The sequence below is a fragment of the Egretta garzetta genome, unplaced genomic scaffold, assembly GCF_000687185.1.
Source record: "Egretta garzetta isolate BGI_Z169 unplaced genomic scaffold, ASM68718v1 scaffold526, whole genome shotgun sequence".
In the NCBI taxonomy this organism is placed as follows: Eukaryota; Metazoa; Chordata; class Aves; order Pelecaniformes; family Ardeidae; genus Egretta; species Egretta garzetta.
The window spans coordinates 351,507-373,979 of NW_009259967.1; the positions used below are offsets into that span (position 1 = coordinate 351,507).

Sequence of the window (22,473 nt, forward strand, 5' to 3'; positions counted from 1 at the left end):
TCCCGGGCGGATAGTTGCGGGCTTTGGTTTGTTTTGGTTTTTTTTACGCCGAGGAGTCGGAAGAATCGTAACAACAGGGTACCTTGAGGGACGAGAGTGCCTGTGTTTGTTTACCAGTCGTGGTTAAGAACGAGGAATTGGGGCACGCACCCGTCTCTCTTGCCTAGCGCTACGGATTTATGACAGTGTCTTGATCTGCCCCGGTAGGCGCCGCCAGTAAATCACTCGGCAGCAGTCAGGCTGCTGGGCTACCAGTAGGACAAGGCATGAAGCCTTAAAAGAAAGAAGATCCCCGACAAAAGTGGACAAAGGAACTTATTGCCCTGACAGGACTAAGGCTTCTGCTTGGGGTTGTAGTTCTGGCTTACTTTGTTCTTAAACTTCTAGTTCAGACTTGATTTTATGCTGACCGTCCCAATTCGGTATTTGAGAGTCTTTCATAGCCTAAAATATCAATGATGTAATTCTGTTGTTGTTATTTTATTGCTATTACCGCTGAACATGCGCAAGGGATGAGAAGAATGCTTTGCATGTAGTATGGGCAGAAGTTACTGCAGAAATTGGATACAATTTTAATTCATGTTTAGCTAGGCAGTGCTACTAAAACCAGGCAATCTCATTTGTCCTTAAACAATTAACCTTTATGGAAAATAGGCAGACCAGAAGAAACCTAGGCAGGGAAATTTGTCTTTGTGCCCCTGTGGAGAATATGCTACGTATTTATCTGTGGCCTTAAGCGCTTTCTCTGATTTGACTTGAATGAAGCTCGAGGCATGCCTTATTCCGTTGGATTTGGGAAACATTCTGCTTGTTTGTTTGGATCAACTTATAGGATGCTTGTTGGGCTTACGCAGTTTCTTGTTTGGTGACTTATTGTGTCATTTGGTTCATATATTGTTTTGATTTCTCTCCAGGCAGACAAATTGTTGAAAGCACTGAAGCAACACTTCCATGCAACAAAACAAGAAAATGAAAATATGGTAATAGATGATAAATCACCCATTCTCTTTGAGAGAGATATCTAAGTTTGTAACTAGTAGAGCAGGGCATGTACTGAAGGTTGTTTTACACCGTGATGTGAACTTTAATAAAAATACTTTTTTCTTAATAATGCATTTAGTTTGATGCACTCATGTACTGATAGGAACAGATGTGCTAACATTAGCTTTGAAGTGGCCTCCTATATGACCCAAAGCTGATTTGTTTTCATCTGCCAAAATTAACAATGTGTTTTTCAGCATCAGTACAAAATTATTCTCGTTGAACACTGACATTTAATTTCCGTTGAACAAATCTTAATTCTTGCCTGGTTAGCTCCAGACATTAGCCAGTACCCAATACAAAAATATTTTATTCCTTTTGCATGCCTAGATGAAAGGGACTAGCTATTCCTCGGAAAGCATTTTGAACCCAATACAAGTTACTTACACTGACACTGTAATGAAACTGACACAACTGTAATGTTTCCTTTCTTCATCTCTAAATGTATTATTTTCTTAACTTTTTTTTTAAGTTTTGTCTTCTGTAAAATGAATTATTTTGCTGGGTATGGCGATGGTTTTTTTGTTTTTGATAGAAAGTAAATTGGGATCTGCTTTTTCTAAACTACATCTCCCTTTAAGTGCTTTGTTTAAAATCTTTAAAGGTTTGAGGAACTGGTTTAATCTATGTCAGCTTATTTTTAATTTTAACAAGCACAGAAGAGGCTCTGATTTTTTGGTGAATAGTATTCCACAGAAACGTATAAATCTGGGAGGGTCACAGCACTGTGCAAGTCAGATTTTGAATATGAACTATTGGGTGTTTATAATTTTATTAAAATGCCATAGTAATAACACAACTGTAGGACTTCTTTTCAAAGTCTTCAAACAATGAGCTCTGATGTTTTGCAAGTCTAGATATTGCCAATTTCTTGATTACTGTGCTACTAAATGACATGCTACTGTTTTTCTTCTGGGTGAAATACTTTTTCCAATAATAAAATTGAAACTGTCTCTTTGGAATATCCAATTTATATTTGTGTCAGATTTGTTCCACATTATTTTTCTGGTACAGGACTCTGAAGAAAGCGCCTCTGCTTCCGTTGAGTTGGCTGAACAGAGCAATCAGGAGGAAATTATGCCTGATTCAGTGTGTTTTCTTCCAAAAAGACATGGTAAAGAAAAGAAAATAACCAGAAAAAAGAGGAACTTCAATGAGGAAACTAATACCAGTGAAGAAAATACAGGGCTTTCTGCTGAGAAAGAGGTGACTTGCATTGCTTGGTTTTGTGTGCTGGCCACCCCCTTTTCCCCAAGCGTAATTTAAAGACACTTGGTTTGTTCTACTACCATTTAGCAGGAGGTATACTTTTGTTTTGGTTTTTTTTATATATGTGTGTAGGTATATATAAGAATTTCATGTGCAAACATTCTGGTACTGGTCTCCTGTACTTTGTAGCACTGATTTTATCTATCTTGACTATGTGCTATTCCATAATGAACAGAGACTACTTGTTAGTCATTGCTTCAAGGAAATAAATTAAATTCCTCTAGGAAATACACTGTTCCAAACACTTTATCTGAATGTAAGACTGCTTCCACTAGTTCATCATAGTATTCTGAATGTTAGGCTAGTTTCAGAATCTATCTAAAATAATGCTGTTTTCACTTTATTTAGAAAAAAAATAACAGAAATTGGATGATTGCCTGGACCTCACAATTTTTTTAATTCCCACTCCTCTCAGTGGGTTCTTTATTCATGGGATGTATGATTGAGGGAGGGGAAATTTCAAGGTGAAATGTGGGTAGAATTATTTTTCTCTAGAACTACCTGCAAGTAGTGGGTGAACTAAGAACTGTGGAAGACTTTTTCTGATTTAAAGTTGGAGGAGGGAAAAGAGAAGATGAGGAGTGTTAGTCTGTTAGTGTTAGAGAATCGCACGCTAACCAGAGATATAATATTAAAAAGTAACATAGCCAGTGAATTTATTATTTTTACTTGCAAATAACTAACTTTTGTCAGTAAAGACAATTTTATACTAAAATATTAGAGCTGTGCAGGTAAAAGCTTTCTAATGCAGATCTGGTTGTGAAACAACAGGGTAAGTATTTCATAGGTTAATTCAGGTCAGACTTCAGAAAGTCTCGCTCAATCTCCTGATCAGAGCAGGGTCAACTATGAGGTTAGACCACAATGCTTAAGGCCTTATTTAATCTGATACTGAAAACCTCTAAGGATGGATGCTATGCAGCCTTTCTGGGCAACCTGTTCCACTGACTGACTGTTCTCAAAACAACAGCCTTTTTTATATCCATTTAAATGAAGTATGTTTAAACTGCAGGAGCATTCCGAAATGAAAGAAAACAAAGTGCCTCGGGGTGAGCATGAAAAGGGCCAGAAGGCATTCCAAAATGAGGAACAAGTAACTAAAAAGAGCGCTATTAAGAATTCAGGGATGGGTACTGGTCAGAAAGAACAACAAGAGAAGACTTCTGCTAAAAGTAGTGGAGATAAAGGTAAGTGCTAAATTAAAAAAAAAGTAGGTTTCATAATTTGTACTACTTAAAATGCACCTCTTGGTTATTTTATTGTGTCTGCAAAAATTTTTGTGGCATGTCTGGTGATCAGTACCTTATTTGGGGATAGCAGAAAAAACCTGTCTGGTTTGAGTTTGTGCAATTGTTTGTTTAACTTTGTAACACAAATCCACAAATTCTGCAATGTAAGAAATTCTGTTGGCTTTGACTTCAGAACTCTATACCTGATGTTTTTAGTGAAGGAGTTCTCGAAGGTCTCAGTCTGAGTCTTGCATCTTGTCTAGGACCAGTGCCTTTTGGAATACCCCCGAGATGCTACTCAGCTCCTTTAAAAAGTGGCAAGAAAGGGAGAGCTTTCCTCCCTTGTGCTTCATTTTTCTTTTCTTACAGATGAACAGGTTTTGTCATTTTCTTCCCAGAAGTAAAATTAGTAGAAGAGGACATACAGACAGAATCCTTTATAATCTATTTAAGCTGCCTAACAATATCTGAGTGCATTACAGTGGATCATTTTTCTGTCTGGTGGCTTTTTTAGACCTTCAAATGTGATGCCACTGAAAATATGAATTTGTTTCTCCTCTACTCCTTTGTGCATGCAGCTGATGTGAAGAAATGAGCTTGTCTGCCCAATCTGATAATCTATTGATGATGTGGTTCTGTCAAATAGAGACATACTGTTATTTGCTCCTGTTAGACTAAGTGTACGTAGTCCTTGAGCTGTATTATGGAAACTCATGCTGTTCAGTGGAATTTACAGGGATATTCTTAATGGAGGCCATCTATAATTTTGAAACTGATTTAGAAAATGAGGATTTTCAATGAAGGTTCTTCTAAAAACAGAAACAATAGAGTATATAGAGGATGCTTTGGTTGAGGCAGCATTCAACCTGGCAGTTGGCACAGTACTCATCTGTTCTTATAACTGTCATTATAAGTATCCATACTGCTTTCTGTTTTTTTCTTTTATTTTTTTTCAGTAATTTCAGACAGCAAGAGCTGTGTGACAGAAAAATACTGTGCCCGCATTTAGTGTTGAAAAGTTGACTTTTCAACAACCCTCCATTATTTGCTTCCAGTGAGGATTTCTTTCAATATTTTGAGGCCATCCGTGTTTACTTTAAAGGGGGTGTGAATTATAGAAAAGCAAATGTTTGCTTTCAATATGCAAATATTGAACTTGATGTGAAGACTTTACCTGATTTTTTTTTTTTTTTCTTTAACGAAATTCATCACTAAAATGTGAACGTGAATGTAATACTTTACCTGAGAGCAGAGAGGATAAAAAAAACTTAGACTCTGTGTATGTATATAAGGCAGTGGCTGAAAAGGTATTCCTTCTTTGTTATGAACATCTAAAAAACACTACCCTATTAAACAGATCAAGACCTGTGAATTTAAAGCTGGTTTTGCTTACCACAAGCAGAGTTCTCTTGCTAAATTCCCCTGTAAAATACTATCAAAAGAAAATAACCTAGCATGATTGTGAGAGTCACACTGGGCTTGTGTTGTGTCAAGACGTGCTGTTGCTAACATACTGTTCAAAAGGCTTTTGGGAGACTTAAAAACATCAGCTGGAATAGATATATCTTATTTCTCAAAACCTAAACTCCTTTGAGGAGATAAGGTGTGTTTTGGAACAAATACTCCTAAAAAGGCTGTGATGACATTAAAATATTTTCCAGGAGTTTTAACAATTTTGCCTAATCTTAATGTACCAGGTGATGCTCATCATGCAGGAGGGAAGATCCCTTTATATGTAGGCCGTGCATCTAGGTCTGGGAAAACAGGAATGAAAGCTACTACACCAAGTAAGATAACCTACCATCTATATGTGTTGTCTGTGTGTGAAGGGAGACTTGACTTACAGTTTTTTACAACCCAAATTTGTATTTCTGCTTGAAGAAAAGAACATCCTCTCTTTAAAAAGCAAGCAAACAAAAAAAGTTCCCAAAGGTTACATTTTAAAGTAAATCTTCCAATTTGTAAATTCATAGTAGTAAATGGTTTACCAGTATGTTATAAAACCGGTTTATTGAACACTTCGCTGTCCTTTGGTTATACTACTTGTATTCATGATTTTTAAACAACAAAGAGCAGGAAGACATGCTATTACTCCTGCTTGTTTAGTTTTCACTTTACAAATACTACTGTTGTGCTCTATTACTATGTATTAGCTCGGTTTTGTCACTTTGTAGAATACAGTCATTCGTTTAAAATTTGCAAGTATTTCTTTTTTTCTTTAACTGCAGAATTTTGGGGTTGGAGTAGATGACCTATGAAGGTCCCTTGCAACCCAAACCATTCTATGATTCTCCAGAGCACGCACCAAGTAACTGGCTACGTAGCTGGTGAAGTAGATTCTATTTCGTACTGTTTGGTTACCTGCATATATGCAGTCTTTAATTAGAGGGATGTGTTACTTTTTTATTTTTTTTTTAGGCCGTAATGATAGGCATTGTAAGATTTTTTTTTTTTATTAAGTAGTAAACTTCCTTAGGAGCTTATCAGGTATGTGACCCTTCTTATTTTTGGAACTTCTTAGACTTTAAAAAGTTGCATGAGGCTCACTTCAAGAAAATGGAATCTATTGCTGACTACATTGACAGGAAAAAAAAAATTATTGAAAACTGCAGCAATTCTCTCAATGAAGTCAAGGTAAGTGATAACACAGGAAGATACCCGTTCTTTCTGTATTCATTTACCTCCAGAGCCTCTCTGTAAAACTCCTGTAGAGTCTCTTTAGAGCAGTAAGTAGCTGGTCATGTGTACCTGCAGTGGGATGTTACCATCAGTGAAACTTAACTGCAGTCCCATGTAACTAGTTCTGTATAATTATTTGTATATAACTTGTATAGTTGTGTAAGTTTTTATATATTAACAGTGTATGGGTATAAATAGTTATAGAAACCAACAAATAACTTGTCAGTTTTGAGTAAAAATAATGATGTCGCAATTACTTTTCTGATGGATCTCCTGGAGTTTTGCTTAAAACTGTTTGAATTGCTGCAGAACTTAACCAAGGGGATGTGTTATTTTTCAAAGAGTGGAAATTAAATATTAAGTTCCCCTGTTGTGCCTTAAAGAACCATTGTCCAATGACTGCATGAGACTCTCTCTTAAAATATATGCAATGTATGTTGTTCTCAGTGGCCCCGTTTCTCAGGTTTTGTATTTCATGCTTGCATTGGTGAGAGCTGCTAATAAGGGCCTCTTTCAGAGCATGGCAGACCTTAGCAAAATGACAGTAACGCATCAATGAACACCTGAATGAATACGTCAGTTTCAGTAACACTGAAACTCCTGAACACTACATTTCTCCCTTCTAATGGTGTACGGTGTACCAATGTATACTTAAGAGAAATTACTTTTGGCAGGTGCTGGCCAAAAAATCGAATCACTTAAGAGCATCAGAAAAAGGTGTTCCACATAACAGTTCTAAGGTATGTGTTTTCAGATCACTTCAATAATAATAAAACTACTTATGTTTAAAATATGCTTTTAAAGAAGTGAAGAGACTGTATGCTTCTGATTCACTGTGTATTTTCCCTTCTCTTAGCTGCTTTTCTGATAAACTTTTAAGTGTGTGCTAACTGATTGTTTGCTTTTCCTTAGAAACAAACCAGTGGCAAAACACTTTTATTCAGCCCAAATCCAGAAAGAGGAAGATACTCCACCACCTGCACTCCTAGTAACCTCCGGCGCTCACCACGCAGTTCTCTGAATGCTGCCAGTCGGAGTATTTTATCTAGGAAATCTTCATTTAATCCTTCTGTCCTTTCAACAACCAAAATGAATGTCAGGTAAAAAGAACAAACAAACACTACCAGTGATCAGTTTGGTATGACACACATGAAATAATCAACACTGACTGGGATTTGACTATGTTATTTCTATTCCAAAGATGAACTACATGAGACTAATTTTAATGACTAACTTTCAGTCTGGCTTTATGGCTGGTTTAAGCCTTACTGTGCTGTTACTGTCTTGATTCTTCATTTTGATGCCTGATGGTAGAGGAACCTTGCCTCTCTTTGAGCTTTCATTTTTGCTAAAGCAACCAAGCCAAACCATTTTTCTTCTCTTACTGCGTTAGGTTTTCCATTTTGTTAAGCAACCTAATGGTCTCTGTTATATCTGAATTAATTTATCTTCGAGATTACTTAACCAGAACTGTATGCAGTATTCCAGGTGAGTCTCAGTGGACTCAGCATTTGGGGTTTTTTGGGTACTCTCTTTTCCTTTTCTCCCCTCTCCCCCATGTCACAGCAGGGGGCTCATCTTGTGGTTGACTACTATACGCAGGTTGTTTCTAGCAGATGGAAACCAAGTTGACACCAGAAAGTCAAGATGAATTGCTAAATGAATGAACTCATACTCAATGCTTTTAAACCTCATCTTGTTACCTTTTAGAACACCACGTGCACTTCATTTATTCCTACACAGTAATCTAATTCTCTATTATGTTAGTATTTCCTGAACTTTTTTGTTATCAGTAAATTTTATTAGCTTATGACTAATTTTTCTAAAGTCTTGAACAAAAAACCCTTTAAAAGAAGGAATCAAAAGGACAGCCCATACCGTACTCCATTGATGAATGCCCTTCTGCCCAGTCTTCTTTTCAGTGAAAGTCCTTGTCCTGGTTTCCAACGATTGTACCAATTCCAACATTTACTCACTGCCTTTCCACATAGGGCAGGCTTTCGGCTTATTGTCAGCAACTTTTGATGATAAGGCTATTACTTCATGCAGTATTTTGAATTTTCTTTCATATGTTTATATATACATACACATGTATACACACATATACATTAAAAATGTGTGTATATACGCACATACATAGAGCACATGTGTGCCTTGGTATGCTGGTAACTTGTGTATTTTGACTAAAACTTCCAAGTTCTTCCTTTTGTAGATCTTTGAGTTCTAGAGTTCTGCTAGTTAGTTAATATTCTTTGAGTTTTTCTGAATTTGGATTTTCAAATCAACAATATCTATATACAATGTTTATAATGTTTTACTACAGAATCCAAATCTGAAGTAAATCATAGCTGCTGGTGAAAAAATCTACCAGCTTATTACATCCAAATATATTTGCTCTCCAGAACAAGCAAGTCAGTTCTTTGTTATTCCTAACCTTACTCACTACTCTTGATGATGGCTCATAACTTGAAAACTTGCTGGCAAAGGTATCCTCAGTGCAGTTTATGCATCAGCTGTGAACAGCTTATATGCAGTAAAACTTTCTACCTGTAAGAAAGGTAGAACACAGAACCTTCTGCATTCTGTCACGTTGCTTACATACCTTCTAGATGACTGATTTTGTCCTCATATTTCTAATAATTTTCAGGTTCTCAGAAGCCACAAAAGATAATGAGCATAAGCGCTCTCTTACCAAGACTCCATCTAGAATGTCTCCATACTTGGAGGAGATCTGCACACCTGATAGCCAAAAGAGCTGCAAACTAATAAGCCAGAAAAACAGCAAGGGAAATGCAAAAAATAATGATTTGACTGCATCAAAGGGTAAAGTGGGCGGTAAATATTTGGCTTCCTCAGATCATGATCTTTGTATTATTGAATTATTATATATCTTTTTATAACCCCGTGTCATGTAGACTCAGGTTTTAATTTCATTTGCAAATTTGACTGATTCTTCAGAAACTGCAATAGTTTCTTTATTTCCTTTCGTTTCCAGTGTTTTGACTAAAGCAGGTGCTAAGACTTAAACATATGGTACCAAGCTACCTAGAGAGAAGCCTAATACAGGATGTAGGGGATAGAAATAGTTCTAGACCTTTAGGGACTACGTAGCAAAAGATTCCTGCAACAGGTACAGGAAGATCCTGTCTGTGGTGAGAGGAGCTCCTGATGCCTTCTTGGAGGTCTCATTCTCCTTGCGGGACTGGCATGCACCAGGCTTCTAGCTGTATTCAGGACAGCCTGTGATCATCAGCCTCCAGACCCCTGATTAACTCAGGAGCTAAAGCTCTGTATGAAAAAGCGGAAGTCTTCTGGTTACTGATGATCTCTGCAGCAGCACATCTCTGCTCTCTAGCAGTCCATACCCTAACACCACAGGTACGTTAGGACAGGTCAGGACCCCAGAGTTGCCTGTCTCGCTGTGTGACAATACTGATTTTTTTAGGGGGAAAGATCAGCAGTGCAACTTCTTAGAAGCTGGTGTGTTCCAGAAGAGAGCTGCTTTTTTAATGTGAAAATCCGCTTGGTTCCAAATAAGCATAGAGACTAGGAAACACAATTTGCTCTGGAGGACTAGAAAAATGCATGGAGCTGTATATGCTATTGCACAGCATAATCAGAGCAAAAGAGCCAATACGCTACAACCCTTGCTCTCTCTGGACCTGACAGCTCCCTGTTTCAAGTGAACTGTATTTGTGCAGTTCTGTCTGTAGAGGTAGCAGATGGTAGCATTTAATGGTTCTTTGGTCCTGATAGTTGTCAGGTGGTCTTCATAGGCACTTTCCAACTTGCTATGTACAGAGATCTTCTTGACACCATAATTAAGTGTGATATTTTGGTGCCTTTTGCAGTTATCACTCCCTTCAAGTTTGCGGCTCATTCTGCAGAACCCACAAGCACAAAGAAGACATTTGATCTCAAAGCAAGTCTCTCCAGGCCGCTTCGGTATGAGCCACATAAAGGTATTGTGATCCTGTGCAGTTTGGGTGGGTCACGCCCCTTATACTCAACTGCTCGTAAAGCAAGGCAGTGACACAAGCCATGACAGGACAAAGTTTTCAGTCTCTCTTCCTGTCCCTTTCCCTTCCTGTCCAGATTGCCACACACTCTGTGGACTGGTGTTAAATTTTGACACAATATATGCTTTAAGAGCCTCCCTACTGAAGAATAAGTCTTTATGACCAAAAGCCCATAAATATAAGAATAAACATCCTCGTATTCCACTGAATAGATGTATGTACAGGAAATATGAGATACTCTTTTACAAAACGAGGCTTTTTTTTCAAGTGTGCTATTGTGTGAGAAGCTGAACTTTGTGTGGTGAGTGTTACTTACAAGTACAGTCATCTGCTACTGCTCATAGAAAAACTACTTGTAGGGAATGGGCTGGTGAAACTGATAATACAGCTGAAGAGGCATTTAATCTTAAAGTCAATCAGCAAAAAAACAGGCTAGCTAGCATAAATTCACAGTAAGATGGTAAGCATACAATTACTAAACTAATAATTCAGTAGTCTCTCTTTTTGCCCCTAAATTGTAGGACGACTAAAACCTTGGGGAGAATTTAAAGAAAATACTGTCCTAAATAAGTCTGTCGGTAGCAACATCTATTCACGTAAGGAAGATTACAAACAGCCGCATCTCCAGACAAGGTTAGTACACCGTTAACTTTTTATGACCAGCATTACTTAAAAAGACTACTCATTTGTCTTTTTAGGATTTAAATATGCAGTTCAGGAAATAATACTTTATATAAAAGCAATGTTTGCCTCCAATAGCCTGTCTGGTATCAGAAAGGCCAACAGAGAGAGCAGCTCTGATCTGGCAGACTTCTATTTTGCAAAAGCCATCAATGCTAGCATTTGAGATTTACCTTCGCCTTGGAAGAGGCTGTGAACGTTGACATGTTCCCTTGAATGTTAGACCTGTACCTCTCAGCAGAAGCATTTGCCCAAGTTTGGATTCAGTCCAAACCAGAACTGTTCCCTCTGCCCATGGCAAATGCAGCACACTAGTTAGATCAATGTTAAGCCTCTGTCAGCTTCAGATTTCTTTGGCTGCTTGTGTCTATACCTTAAATATAACTTGGCATGGCCTGCCTTTTTTTTTTTTTTTTTTTTTTTTTTTTTTTTTTCTTCCCTTCCCCCTTCAGGGAAGAAAGGCGTGAGAAACATGAGCAAGAGAGAAAGAAGAAAAAGGCTCAGGCTCTTGGAAAACGTAGAGGACTATCTGTGGCCTAGGAGGAATAGGAAATACCCAAGAAATCACTGTAAATACTATTTCTGCCATGTAAATATTTGTGCTGTCTGTGTATGGTTCATGTTGCTATTAGCTAGCAGTATCCAGAAAGCATTGAATGACACCTTAAAACGCATCTGAGCGTAATGGTTTAGTGATCAACTTCTCTGATGAGATGAGAGTTCTAAAGGTTTAGTGATCAACTTCTCTGATGAGATGAGAGTTCTAAACTCTTAGGAGCTTAGAACTATCTCTAGTTGCTTAATAGTGTTTTCATTTAACTGAAAGATGTTAAAGGAGAAAATGTAAGTGGAAAAAAGATGCTCAGGAAGCCACCTTGCAACTTAGGGCAGGTTTCTCTGCCGGAATGTATGCTACCCACTGGAATGCGCACTTTGGATCGCAAGCTTCGAAGTGTTCCACTGGTAAATCACAGGCGGCGGCAATGTCTGCTTGCCCTGTTCTCCAGATCAATCCTTAAATTCTCTAACAACTGTTACAGCAGTTATCCGGCACTTCTAGCTGCATACCTATGAAGTAGTAGGGAATTGCCAAGGAGAAAAAATAAGCAAGCTCTCTGGAAAACTAAAAGCTTACAGCATAACATAATTGTAAAATAACTGTATTTTTTAAAAGTCACAACTGCAAAGTGGCTTTAAAAACTACCAATTGGATGCTTTGAGCAGTTGAGGCTGTTTTGTTCTTTTCTATGGTAAATAGCAGATGCTAACAAAATTCTTGCTTTTCATCTCTACAATGCTTAAAAGAGGTTATGGTAGTGTTGAAGCACATTCAATACCTTAGATTTAAAAGCTGTTGTTATTGTTACTTTTAAAAAATACATAGAAAGGCTGTCTGGATTTATTATAGATGGAACTGGAAAGGTAATTTAGCAGTTGTAACCTCAGCTAAAATTTTGAGCAAATATTGTTTCTGTGAATTTTGTGTCCTATCAAATATATGTTGAAATGTCAAGAACAAGCAATTTTTTTATGAACTTAATGGGGAGTAATAAATATTTTGTACATATCCTGTTTATTGCTGGTGATATCCTCTAGTGTGCTATCTGTAACTACCTCCCTGGTATAGCACTAGTTTTGTTCACACTTGTATTTAGTACTCTGTCTTTTTTGTGGCGAGGTCTCCTTACCTGTTAGCCTGCCTACCTATCGCTTCATGAAAGCATGTTTGTTCTGGTATCTTTAGACATAATAATGATCACTCCTCTTTCGCTCTTAAGCTGTTTAATTCTGTGCAAGAAGAAAATGATAGTACAAGACACCACTTCAGTTTGCTTTATTGTGGTTTTTTCCATATAAAATATAGGTATATTTAATATTTGTAAAGTACACTTAAATAAGGCTGCTGCAGAGGAGGTCAGTGCTTTGATTAGACTATGTTTCTGACAGCTGAAATGAAACCATTCAGCACTTGTTTTTTAAAGTGTTTCTCAAATTGCTGAAAACCAGACTTCTCAGAAAAAGGGAGGTATTGAGCTTCTGTGCCAGCAGCAGAGGCTGTGACTTTGTACAATACAGCCCAGTGCAGGTAATTGCACACATCAGCAAAGCATGATCTGATCTGCCCTGTAATGGTGCTACCAGGCTGAGCTGTGCCCCCAACCCAACCTTGCAGCGTTACTGCTGTTCAACACTTTTGCTCTGTAGGACCAGCAGTAGCAGCTCTAAACAAGAAGCCAGTCCCTCTGGCTCTCTTTCACTCTTGGCAGGGGCAGCTTTTTCTTTTTTTAGATATTCAGAGGCATCAAAGCTAAAGACTGAAATACTCTACCTCTTCCACTTCTGGTGCTGCTCTTTGTAAACTTCAGGGGCTGAGTCACACTTAAAAACTATTCCTCAGGGTATTAATTCTCATCATACCTTCCCCAGTTTAGAACTAGTGGATATGAGTGTTTTACAACCCGCTACAAACCATAATGCAGAAAATGAAATTGTTGTACAAAAAAGAACTACAGCAAGCTCATGAAATACTTTTATTTCTGTAAAGATCAGGACAGATGCCAAAACTTACCCAGTCAACAGTTACTACTTTGTAAGGGTGCATCACAGCCCCCTCAGGCTGTGTTCCTGTCTGTGTATGTGCAGCCTCTCCAGGACTCTGCATTTGGCAGCTCAGGGATGCCAGCAGTGTCACTCTAGTCAGATTACCAGTCAATGCTTCATGCACTTCTCTCTTTAATGTTTACATAGAATCTTCAAGTTGGTATAAGCCACACATTAAGAAGTGTTTTATAAAAATGAACCAAGCAGCTGAAGAATGTCCCAAAGGACTCCAGCCAACTTAGACTTTAGGATTCTTTTCATATGTTTCATAGGCAAATTCTTCTGTATGAGCTCTGTCGTTTAGCAGGCCAATAAAATCGATCTCCAGCTGGAATGGGCCATCCACTTTATCTCCAATCGTGAATCCCAGGGTACAAATCTAATTAAAAGATATGTACATTAGAATAGTATTTATGTATGTTACAATCAAACACAACTGTAGCTACCGCTTCCATGTTTTACAAACAATCCATGGCCATCCCCCGTCAACGGGGGTGCTTCTTCAAAGTGCAGCATTGCGTCTTAAGGCTTGAACACTTCATTGCCACATTTTCAGTATGGACCCCAGTGGGAAACTACTTCACATCTGCTCTTCTACTGCTGTGTTGAACCCTTCATTAGAAATGGCCCGAACCTAAAACAACACAGCAATTTTTTATCCTTCAAGGCTCGTGTATGGCCAGTTTCATCGTGGCTGGGCGTACAATCCCATTTGCATAAAATCTGTTATGTGAGCAGGAAACACAAACAGAATGTAACTAAGGATGGAAGGGGACTTTCATTCTAGATCAAGTCACGTACTTGGCCTAGTGTGAAAGTGCACCAAAACACATATTAAAAATGCATGAAACTTTGTTACCAAGTTTTATATTAAATCAAGGTTCTTAGCCACTGTTTCCCATTTAGAATAATGTTCTTAGATATAAAAACATTTGTTTCCCCTAATGTTCTCCACTATTCTATTTTTTAAAAAAATTTTATTCTAACTAATGAATTCCATAAAACCCCATGTGGCTCAGGCATGTTTCCTATGAGCCTGTGGCGAGCCAAAAAAAACCCATGTGGCTAAGGCGTGTTCCCTAGGACCCTGTGGCGAGCCTGTGGCTTGCCTGATAGCTCTCCCAGCTCCTACGTGCCACCGGTTACCTTTCAGAGACCCCAGTGCAAGCAGTCCTCAAACAAGTTGGGTCACAGGTGGCAGGCCACCTCTTAAGCTCCAGCTGCCCCTAAGCCCTGGTACAAGCGCAGGTCTGAGCTGTGCCCATGATTTTAAGGACTGCTGTACATGCAAGAAAAAAATGCCTAGGGTGTGTCAGATAAAGATGAATAATTGTGGGCTGAGGCTAAATATATCTCACAAGTTAAATAAATAATAGGACAAAGCTGGAGAAATAAAATGCATTGGCATTCCTCTTGGACTGTGCTCTCTTCCCCAGAAGCAAGCTCTACAATCAGCCTCTTGGCTTGTGGAGCCTGGAGAGTTTCTAAAGCTCCATCTTTCTGGTTCATATCCTTACCGATGACCACAGGAGTCACCTGAACTCTCTGTTCTGAAGAATGCATTCCTCTGCGAGCCCTACATGCACTGGCTATTTCCTGCCTTTTTATTCCTGTTTAACAATGCTGTTCCTGGGAAAATGTATAGTAGTACCATGAGGGACCAAGATGTTTTATCAAAATTTCTTTAATTGCCTTCACACCACTTCCCCTATTTTTAGGTTTCTTTAAAGTACATTTGTAAAATTACACTTCACGTTTCATGCAAGTGCATCGTTTTTACTGTGAAATACTAAGCATAAGAAAACAAGGAATGAAAATTAAATGGAAGATGCTTAGATCAAGTACCATTTTGCCCCTTTAACTCCTGGTAAATATTTCTAAACACCGCATATACAAATTTTTGTTTTCATTTACCATTCTGAATCTGTATATTCCAAATCCTGATAAGGTCTTCAGCGTTTGTATTTAAAACACAGGCCTTTTATAACAACTTTCTTCCATGAAGCATATTTTTTCTTGCGCTTGATCTACCTTCTTCCTATCATTCACACTTGCTTTCTACAGCCTGAGCTTCTTCTGTTTTAAACCAGATTGTTTTCCTTGCTGCCAATTACTGACTTGCCTTCAGATTTTTTCCCAATTTTTTTTCCCCCATAAAGGCAATTAGGGACGGAATACAACATTCCAGGCAACTAACACAGATTCAAATAATGGGCCTCTTATTTTCTCCCTATATATTTCTAACATTGTTTATTTTCCTTTTGGTAGTCACTGGGCATTAAGCTGCCTCAATTACATACAGGAGGGTCACTGAACTTTAAAAGAAAAAAAAGATACAGAAACAATTTTTTCCAACATATTTCCTCCTGAAAATCAGTGAATTAGTTTACCTGGCTGAAGAGACAAAATAAAAAATACTCAACACATTTACTTCATACTTAGGCTAGAAAGCCTAAAAAAAAAAAACTAAAAAAGAGCCTATAAATACCTCAGTTTACTGCTCACCATCAAGGTCACTGATCCAGTACACCCTCAAATAAAATCTCACAATATCATCCCTTACAGTCTTCTGTCAGGAAGGAAGTTTATGATCTTTTATTATTTTTGGCAGTACTGTGCCAACCGGCACTTCAGATTTTAGTCACTTTGATCATTCCTCAAAAGCCAAGTAAGTTGTGAGTTGTTTCTTGGTTATCTAGATCTCTTAAAAATATTTTCGGAGCTCCTTTGAAGTAAACTGACACTGCTATCACAAAGTAGGATAATTGCAAAGGCAAGCACGCAAGAATAAGTACCTTATAACAAGAGGCCCTTCAACTTAAAATTCACAGACATTAAAGAATTTGTAAATTATATCACGACAATACAATCTTAGAGGATATTTCAGACAGATAAAGCCTATAGAAAACTTGCCTTGTCTAACCAGATAGGGTGCTGGTCATCCTGGACTCTTCCCCGACTGGAAAGAAAGAATTTGGAGAATGGAATCTGACAGAAACAAAACCAAACCAAACCAGACTTTAGTATCACCAGTACACAGAATAAAAACTTAAGAAATAGAAAGCCTGCCTTAGTAAATGAAATAATACTCTGCTTCATCTGACACCAGCACTTATTGGGTACACAGAATGGGCAGAGAGAAATGGGCCACATTAACCCTTTCATTAGCCACTTGCAGCCAGCTCCAGCCCCATGCTGTTCCGTGGTGGCCGTTTGTAGCTGTCATGCAGGATTGTTAGTTACCCTGAGAGGCTGCAGCACAGAAGGTGGCTATTTACAGCCAGAAAATCTCCTTCCAATAACATGGCAGCATAAAATAGAAATTAATGAAACTCTAGTGTGCAGGTATGCCAACAGTTTGCCTGTACCAAAGCTGCATATTTCACAGTGCCAACTTCTTACCGAGACATGAGTACTCCAGCAAAGCAGTTCAGAATAATGTAAAAATGACTTTGAATGCAGTGGGAGCAAGAAAGAGGAGGGGCTGTGATAAGAGCGAGGAAACAGGAGCACTGGCTGGTGTGGGCAGGCGGTTAGACATTACAAAAAATTTCTTCCCTGAAAGGGTTGTCAGGCATTGGAACAGGCTGCCCAGGGAAGTGGCTGAGTCCCCATCCCTGGAGGTATTTAAAAGACGGGCAGACGAGGTGTTTAGGGACATGGTTTAGTGGTGGGATGGCAGGGTTAGGTTAGTGGTTGGACTTGATGATCTTAAAGGTCTTTTCCAACCTAAACGATTCTATGATTCTAAAACATGCAAGCCAGCAAGGACACACTGATTTTCATCCTCCTGACTCCTCATCTGTGAAAGAGTGGGCTGTTCTCCTATGACTGGACAAGGGTATTATGAAGCACTGAATGCCAGTTCATAAGGATGCGCAAACCTCCTTCATGTTGTCATCAAAGTACAAAAGTTCCCCAAGTTTCATCAGAAGAGAGCTGAAACTTCCCCTTCTTACAAGTATTATTTTGTGTAAATGGATTGAAAGGCCATAAATGACAAACCGCATCTCTGAGTCTCTGACTGACTCCAGCGAGCCAAGCAAATCCTGTCACAGGGTACGAATCCTACACCAGCCTACGTCCATTTGTGTTACAGATACAACTGTTATCACAGAGAATACTCCTGGCAACACCTGCCAAGCTCCAATCGCTGTATCAATTCTCTTACTCCAACAACAGCTAACAGCAGGTGTTTAGGTGAATGTATGGTGGATCGAATCTTTAAGACAATTGATGCAGCGTGCCCTCCACAATCCAGTGATTTACAGTTTTGGGCTCTCCCAAGGCACACGCGCACGCCTGTTGTATAAGGATGCATAACAGAAACATTGTTGAACTGACAGCAACAGCAACAAACTGTGACTGTTGAAAGAATTCCCCTTCCACAGAGCTAAGGCCAGGACCCCCAGACAGTTTCGTTAGTTTGAAAGACGCATTAGTTGACCTTTATTTCCTCCCAGTACGGGCCTCCTCGGGTGAACATGAAGTAGTTGTAGAGGTCGTCCTTTTGATGAGAGAAGTAAGGGTCTGTATAAATGTTGATCATCCAAGGTCTGCCATCCCCACGGACCCGTAAATACAGACTGTTGAAGTTTGACCAGTCATAATACTTCTTCCTAGCAAAAGAACCCTAGAAATTATTAATAAATAGAATTATTCCTCCTTTGTAAAGGGAAGCTTCCATTATGACGAACAGAGCACTATTGCTTTGACCACTGCCCTCATTATTATGCCAAGTAATATCTACTGTGATACAGTGAAAACTGGGTTACCCTTTCATCATACTAGCTGCTGATCTCACTGGATTTCCTTCAGCACTGTATTAGAGCCCACAGATTGCAGCATCACCACTCTGAGGACTCATACTTTAATTATAAACCACAATCTTGTAACTATCAGAAATCAGATCTCCTTCCTAGGACCAAACTCCCTACCAGGCAAGTACACAAATGCTGTAGTGATGGAGCAGTGGTTAGGCAGTTCATTCAGTTCAATGTAGTTCATTCAGTTTAATATTCTGCAGTCAGTACTAGATTATTCAGAGGTGATTACAAGAAATTGAAGAAGTGGAATAATTTATCCCCTGTGATAACTTCCCTTATTGAAGGCTGACATAAGCACTGGAAGCATTTGATGTCTTCCAACACTTTTTGTCATTAACTGTGCATAATGATGTGGACTGCAAGCATGTCTAATTCTCAAGTGCATTTTTTTCCAAAGATCTTAAAAGCCCCAGTGTTGTGCTTTCCACACAGGCAGATCCAACGGTCTTCAGAGAATTACACTGAGGCCACTTGGAGTGATGGGGGGCAGGGGTCAGAGCTATTCTTGGCCAGAATTCTTAAATCAAGTCAAAATTAGCACCAAAAATGCAGATGTTTCCCCTTTATTTTACAGTACTTCTATGTTTACCTATCAACTGTCCTTTTACCACTCATCTGACGGGTAACAGGATGAGTAGATCATCAATACATTCATACAAGGGCTGTGGCTACTTGATTTTATGGTTTTGCCAGTTTTGAGCCTTTTTACTTAAAGAGGAGCCTTTGTATTTATGTTTTCACCCTCTGATTTCAAACTGCATTATACAGATGGGCTGATACACTCCACTACTTCAGAATTAGGAGGTGAAAGTTTGAGTCACATTTGCACAAGCCAGGAGCAGTCCTGGGAATTTAATTCCAGTGAGATTCAACTTGCTGTTCCATTTCACTGACCCAGTGTCACCATTTTAACCAGTGTTCATCTGCCTCTCACTTGCCCATTGATTTTGCTCACTCATATTTTCACAGAACACAAGGGTTGGAAGGGACCCTGGGAGATCATCTAGTCCAACCCCCCTGCTAAAGCAGGTTCACCTAGAGCATGTTACACAGGACTTCGTCCAGGCAGGCTTTGAATATCTCCAGAGAAGGAGACTCCACAGTCTCCCTGGGCAGCCTGTTCCAGGGAGGCTGTCAGCCTCAAAGTGAATAAGTTTTTCTTCATACTCAACTGAAACCTCTTAAGTTTCAGTTTGTACCCATTGCCTGTTGTCCTGGCACTGGGCATCACTGTAAAGAGTCTGGCTCCGTCCTCGTGACGTCTACTCTTAAGGTATTTGTATGTGTTGATGAGGTCCCCTCTCAGTCTTCTCTTCTTCAGGCTGAACAAGCCCAACTCTCTCAGCCTTTGCTCATAGGGGAGATGCTCCAGTCCCTTTATCATCCTAGTTGCTCTCCTCTGGACTCTCTCTAGGAGTTCCTCATCTTTCTTGAACCAGGGAGCCCAGAACTGGACACAGTACTCCAGGTGGGGTCTCACCAGGGCAGAGTAGAGGGGGAGGATAACCTCCCTCAACCTGCTGGCCACACTCCTCTTAATGCACCCCAGGATACCATTGGCAAATGGTATTTTCTGCTCTCCAAGCTTCTGGCCCAGGAAAGATTTTACCTGTGTACTTGCGCCAAGTCACAAACAACAGAATGGACTAAAAAGTTAAGCATTTTATACACCAAGTCAAAATGTTCCTTTGCTTTTAAAGGTGCTTAAAACTAAGGAATGAAACAAGCAGTATCAATAATAAGCACATCCATTTCTGGTTCGGTTTTGCTCAGTTCTGAGCTGTGAAATATTTGTGTCTTGTTTTGCTTCTGATGTATAGTAGGAGCCAGACCTTTAAAAAGTACATTTCAAGGCATTATTTTCTGTTTCTGTGAGAAAAAACGATGAGCTCATTCACCTAAACCAAGTCTGATGAATAGGCCAAGCCAATCTGTCCTTATGACACATTCAATTAACTTCAAATTCAGAGACACGTCTATTTTAATCGTACCAATTTTGGATATAAAGGCTCATTACAGATCCTTCATTTGCAAGGAGGCTGCAAACAGGGCTGTCTTAATGCGTGGATGCCTTATTGTACATAAGTAAATGATCAAACATATACTATTCCTTTTTTAAGACAGGAAAACAAAACCCAAGAAAAAGTTTAAGTTCCTTCAAGGTCAAAGGATACAGCAGCAATTACATCCCCGAAGGAGTATCTAATACTCCTGGAAGTGCTCAGTTTCAACTACAGTAAACAACAGTCCACTTGCTGTCACTGGGATTACAGAAAAACGCTCTCTGATTAAGTAACAGAAGCTACGCAAACATGAAGCTGTACTTACCACTGGTGGTTTAGCTCTCATACTACAATATCCGCTGTATTTTGTCTCCCCATCGCGAGGTACTTCTGTATTGAGGGTTCCATACAGCAGAGCAGCCTGGTTATTCTTACCCAATTTGAGGTAAACTTTGCTTTTCCCTCCAATCTCTACATCAGAGGAAATAACCCATTTATTTAAATCTTCTTGGCTCCGAAACTCCCACAACACCCTTGTCTGTTCCAACAGGTACTGACTGAATGGATTGCCTCCAGGTCCTATTAAATAACTTTCGGTCTCCTTCTTCAGCATGCTTAGCTGAGTCTTTAACACATCAATGCCCTTCTTAAAACTGAAATCAGTATTTTGCCAAGACCTTTTTTTCTCAGGCTGTGACCCTGGCCTCCTGTAGCTGCTGTACAATTTTGACATGGAAACGCTGAGGAGAGGTCCAAGTAAGGGGTGCAAAATTTTGTGCCTGCAGCATCTACCCCCTAAGTAAACACTGTTCAGCAACGTAATAGTCAGAGCCATGTCGGTAAACTTGAAGAATTCACTTCCAGTAAGGCGGTTAATGGGTTTGAGACTAATTTAATAATAAAACTAGCATCCACAGCTATCTTGCTTTAGTTACTGTAGTTTACTCCACCTTTAAAAGAAAAAAAGATTTAAAAAATTACATATAGGATGTTTATAAAAATGTTTAATTTTTAAGACAGATATTAACCAGAAATCTAAGCCACTGGAAAAAGGAATAAAAAAATAACATCAAGTATTACACTTCCTCAGAGTTCTAGTTTACTTAATGATTTCCATCCTGTGTGTCTTGTCCCCCTCACCCCTGTGATGCGAAATACTCAGCCAAATAAGAAAAACTAAGTAAAATACTTCAAGTAAAACTGAAAATAGAAAAAATCAATTCCTGTTCATCCCTTTCACTGTAAGTAAATTCAGGTATTATGAGTAATACCAGCAAAAACAACCTCAAGAAGAATGTTTCTAAAAGACGGCATCTATAGGACTATAGAGTATTAGCCCCTGGGAGAAAATGACAAATTCACAGCAGGTAGACCCTGCTGCCATAGGGACCAGACTGACGGTCTCATCTGACAGTCACGGCTGACAAGACTTTTCAGATATGAAGTCCCACAGCAGCCATACTATACGCTTCTTTCATAAGTCATCCAGCTCCTTGCCCCCTCAGTGTATCCAGTTTATGATCACAGAGAGGTTTGCAAAGACCAAAGCATTTTAACATGAAAGACTGCAATTTAACGGTTTTTTTTCATAAAGTTTTGGAAAAAAAAATAATCTGAAAATCTTCGCTTCTCCCTCATCACTACTGGCAGGAAGAGCTACGCCACATTGCTGTTAAGGGACAGCCTTAACGTTCAATGCTCTGTACAGAGCCTGTTATCTCTGACTCATAAAATGAGACAGACTATTGCCTGGTTCTGGGTTGGTTTTTTTTTTTTAGTTGGTTGGTTGCTTTTTTTCCACAGAATAAATCTAAACCGATGTCAAATCAGCTCATCTTTGCCGAGCTTTTAAGAATGGAGCCAGTTGCCCCACGTATGTTCTCTGTATGCCACATACCTTCCTTTACTCACAGTAAAACTCACTACTATTATTCTCATACTCCGATTAAGCTATGCACCGTGCGCTAAGACTGCACTGAAGGAAGCCCCATTTTCTCTACCACACACTCAGCGAGATCGCAGGCAAGTTCCTAAAAAAAAAACAAAACAAAAACAAAAACCCACGCGTAGCGTAGGGCTTCCGTGTCCCTTGGGACGGAGCGCGGCAGCACGCAGAGCCTGCTCA

The 22,473-nt window shown here is 39.2% G+C and overlaps 2 protein-coding genes across 2 annotated transcripts in view; one reads left to right on the plus strand and one right to left on the minus strand.

Annotated features, from left to right (window-relative positions):
- NUSAP1 (nucleolar and spindle associated protein 1) overlaps positions 1-12,321 on the plus strand; it is a 37,799-nt gene extending 25,478 nt beyond the window's left edge. The window contains exons 3-13 of the mRNA XM_035895744.1: positions 915-980; positions 2,056-2,247; positions 3,323-3,497; positions 5,237-5,326; positions 6,061-6,173; positions 6,893-6,958; positions 7,131-7,318; positions 8,866-9,053; positions 10,070-10,180; positions 10,759-10,870; positions 11,371-12,321. Of these exons, the coding sequence (XP_035751637.1) occupies positions 915-980; positions 2,056-2,247; positions 3,323-3,497; positions 5,237-5,326; positions 6,061-6,173; positions 6,893-6,958; positions 7,131-7,318; positions 8,866-9,053; positions 10,070-10,180; positions 10,759-10,870; positions 11,371-11,458 (1,389 nt within the window). The 3' untranslated portion in view covers positions 11,459-12,321. The remainder of the gene's footprint in view (positions 1-914; positions 981-2,055; positions 2,248-3,322; positions 3,498-5,236; positions 5,327-6,060; positions 6,174-6,892; positions 6,959-7,130; positions 7,319-8,865; positions 9,054-10,069; positions 10,181-10,758; positions 10,871-11,370) is intronic.
- A 1,123-nt stretch (positions 12,322-13,444) lies between these two features.
- Positions 13,445-22,467, minus strand: NDUFAF1 (NADH:ubiquinone oxidoreductase complex assembly factor 1). The gene is made up of 5 exons (XM_009640218.2): positions 22,246-22,467; positions 20,674-21,298; positions 17,967-18,152; positions 16,433-16,507; positions 13,445-13,898 (listed from the first exon to the last, which is right to left on the minus strand). The coding sequence occupies exons 2-5, from the start codon at positions 21,181-21,183 to the stop codon at positions 13,758-13,760; spliced, it is 912 nt and encodes a 303-aa protein (XP_009638513.1). The 5' UTR covers positions 21,184-21,298; positions 22,246-22,467; the 3' UTR covers positions 13,445-13,757.
- Between the last annotated feature and the right edge of the window lie 6 nt (positions 22,468-22,473).

Excerpts from the sequence above, each read along its gene's own strand:
- NDUFAF1 (XM_009640218.2), bottom strand. The coding sequence starts at position 21,183 with ATGGCTCTGACTATTACGTTGCTGAACAGTGTTTACTTAGGGGGTAGA. Across the intron at positions 16,508-17,966 it reads CGTACTGGGAGGAAATAAAG|ATTCCATTCTCCAAATTCTT; the intron begins GTCAACTAATGC and ends TGTTTCTGTCAG. Across the intron at positions 13,899-16,432 it reads ACCCTATCTGGTTAGACAAG|ATTTGTACCCTGGGATTCAC; the intron begins GCAAGTTTTCTA and ends TCTTTTAATTAG.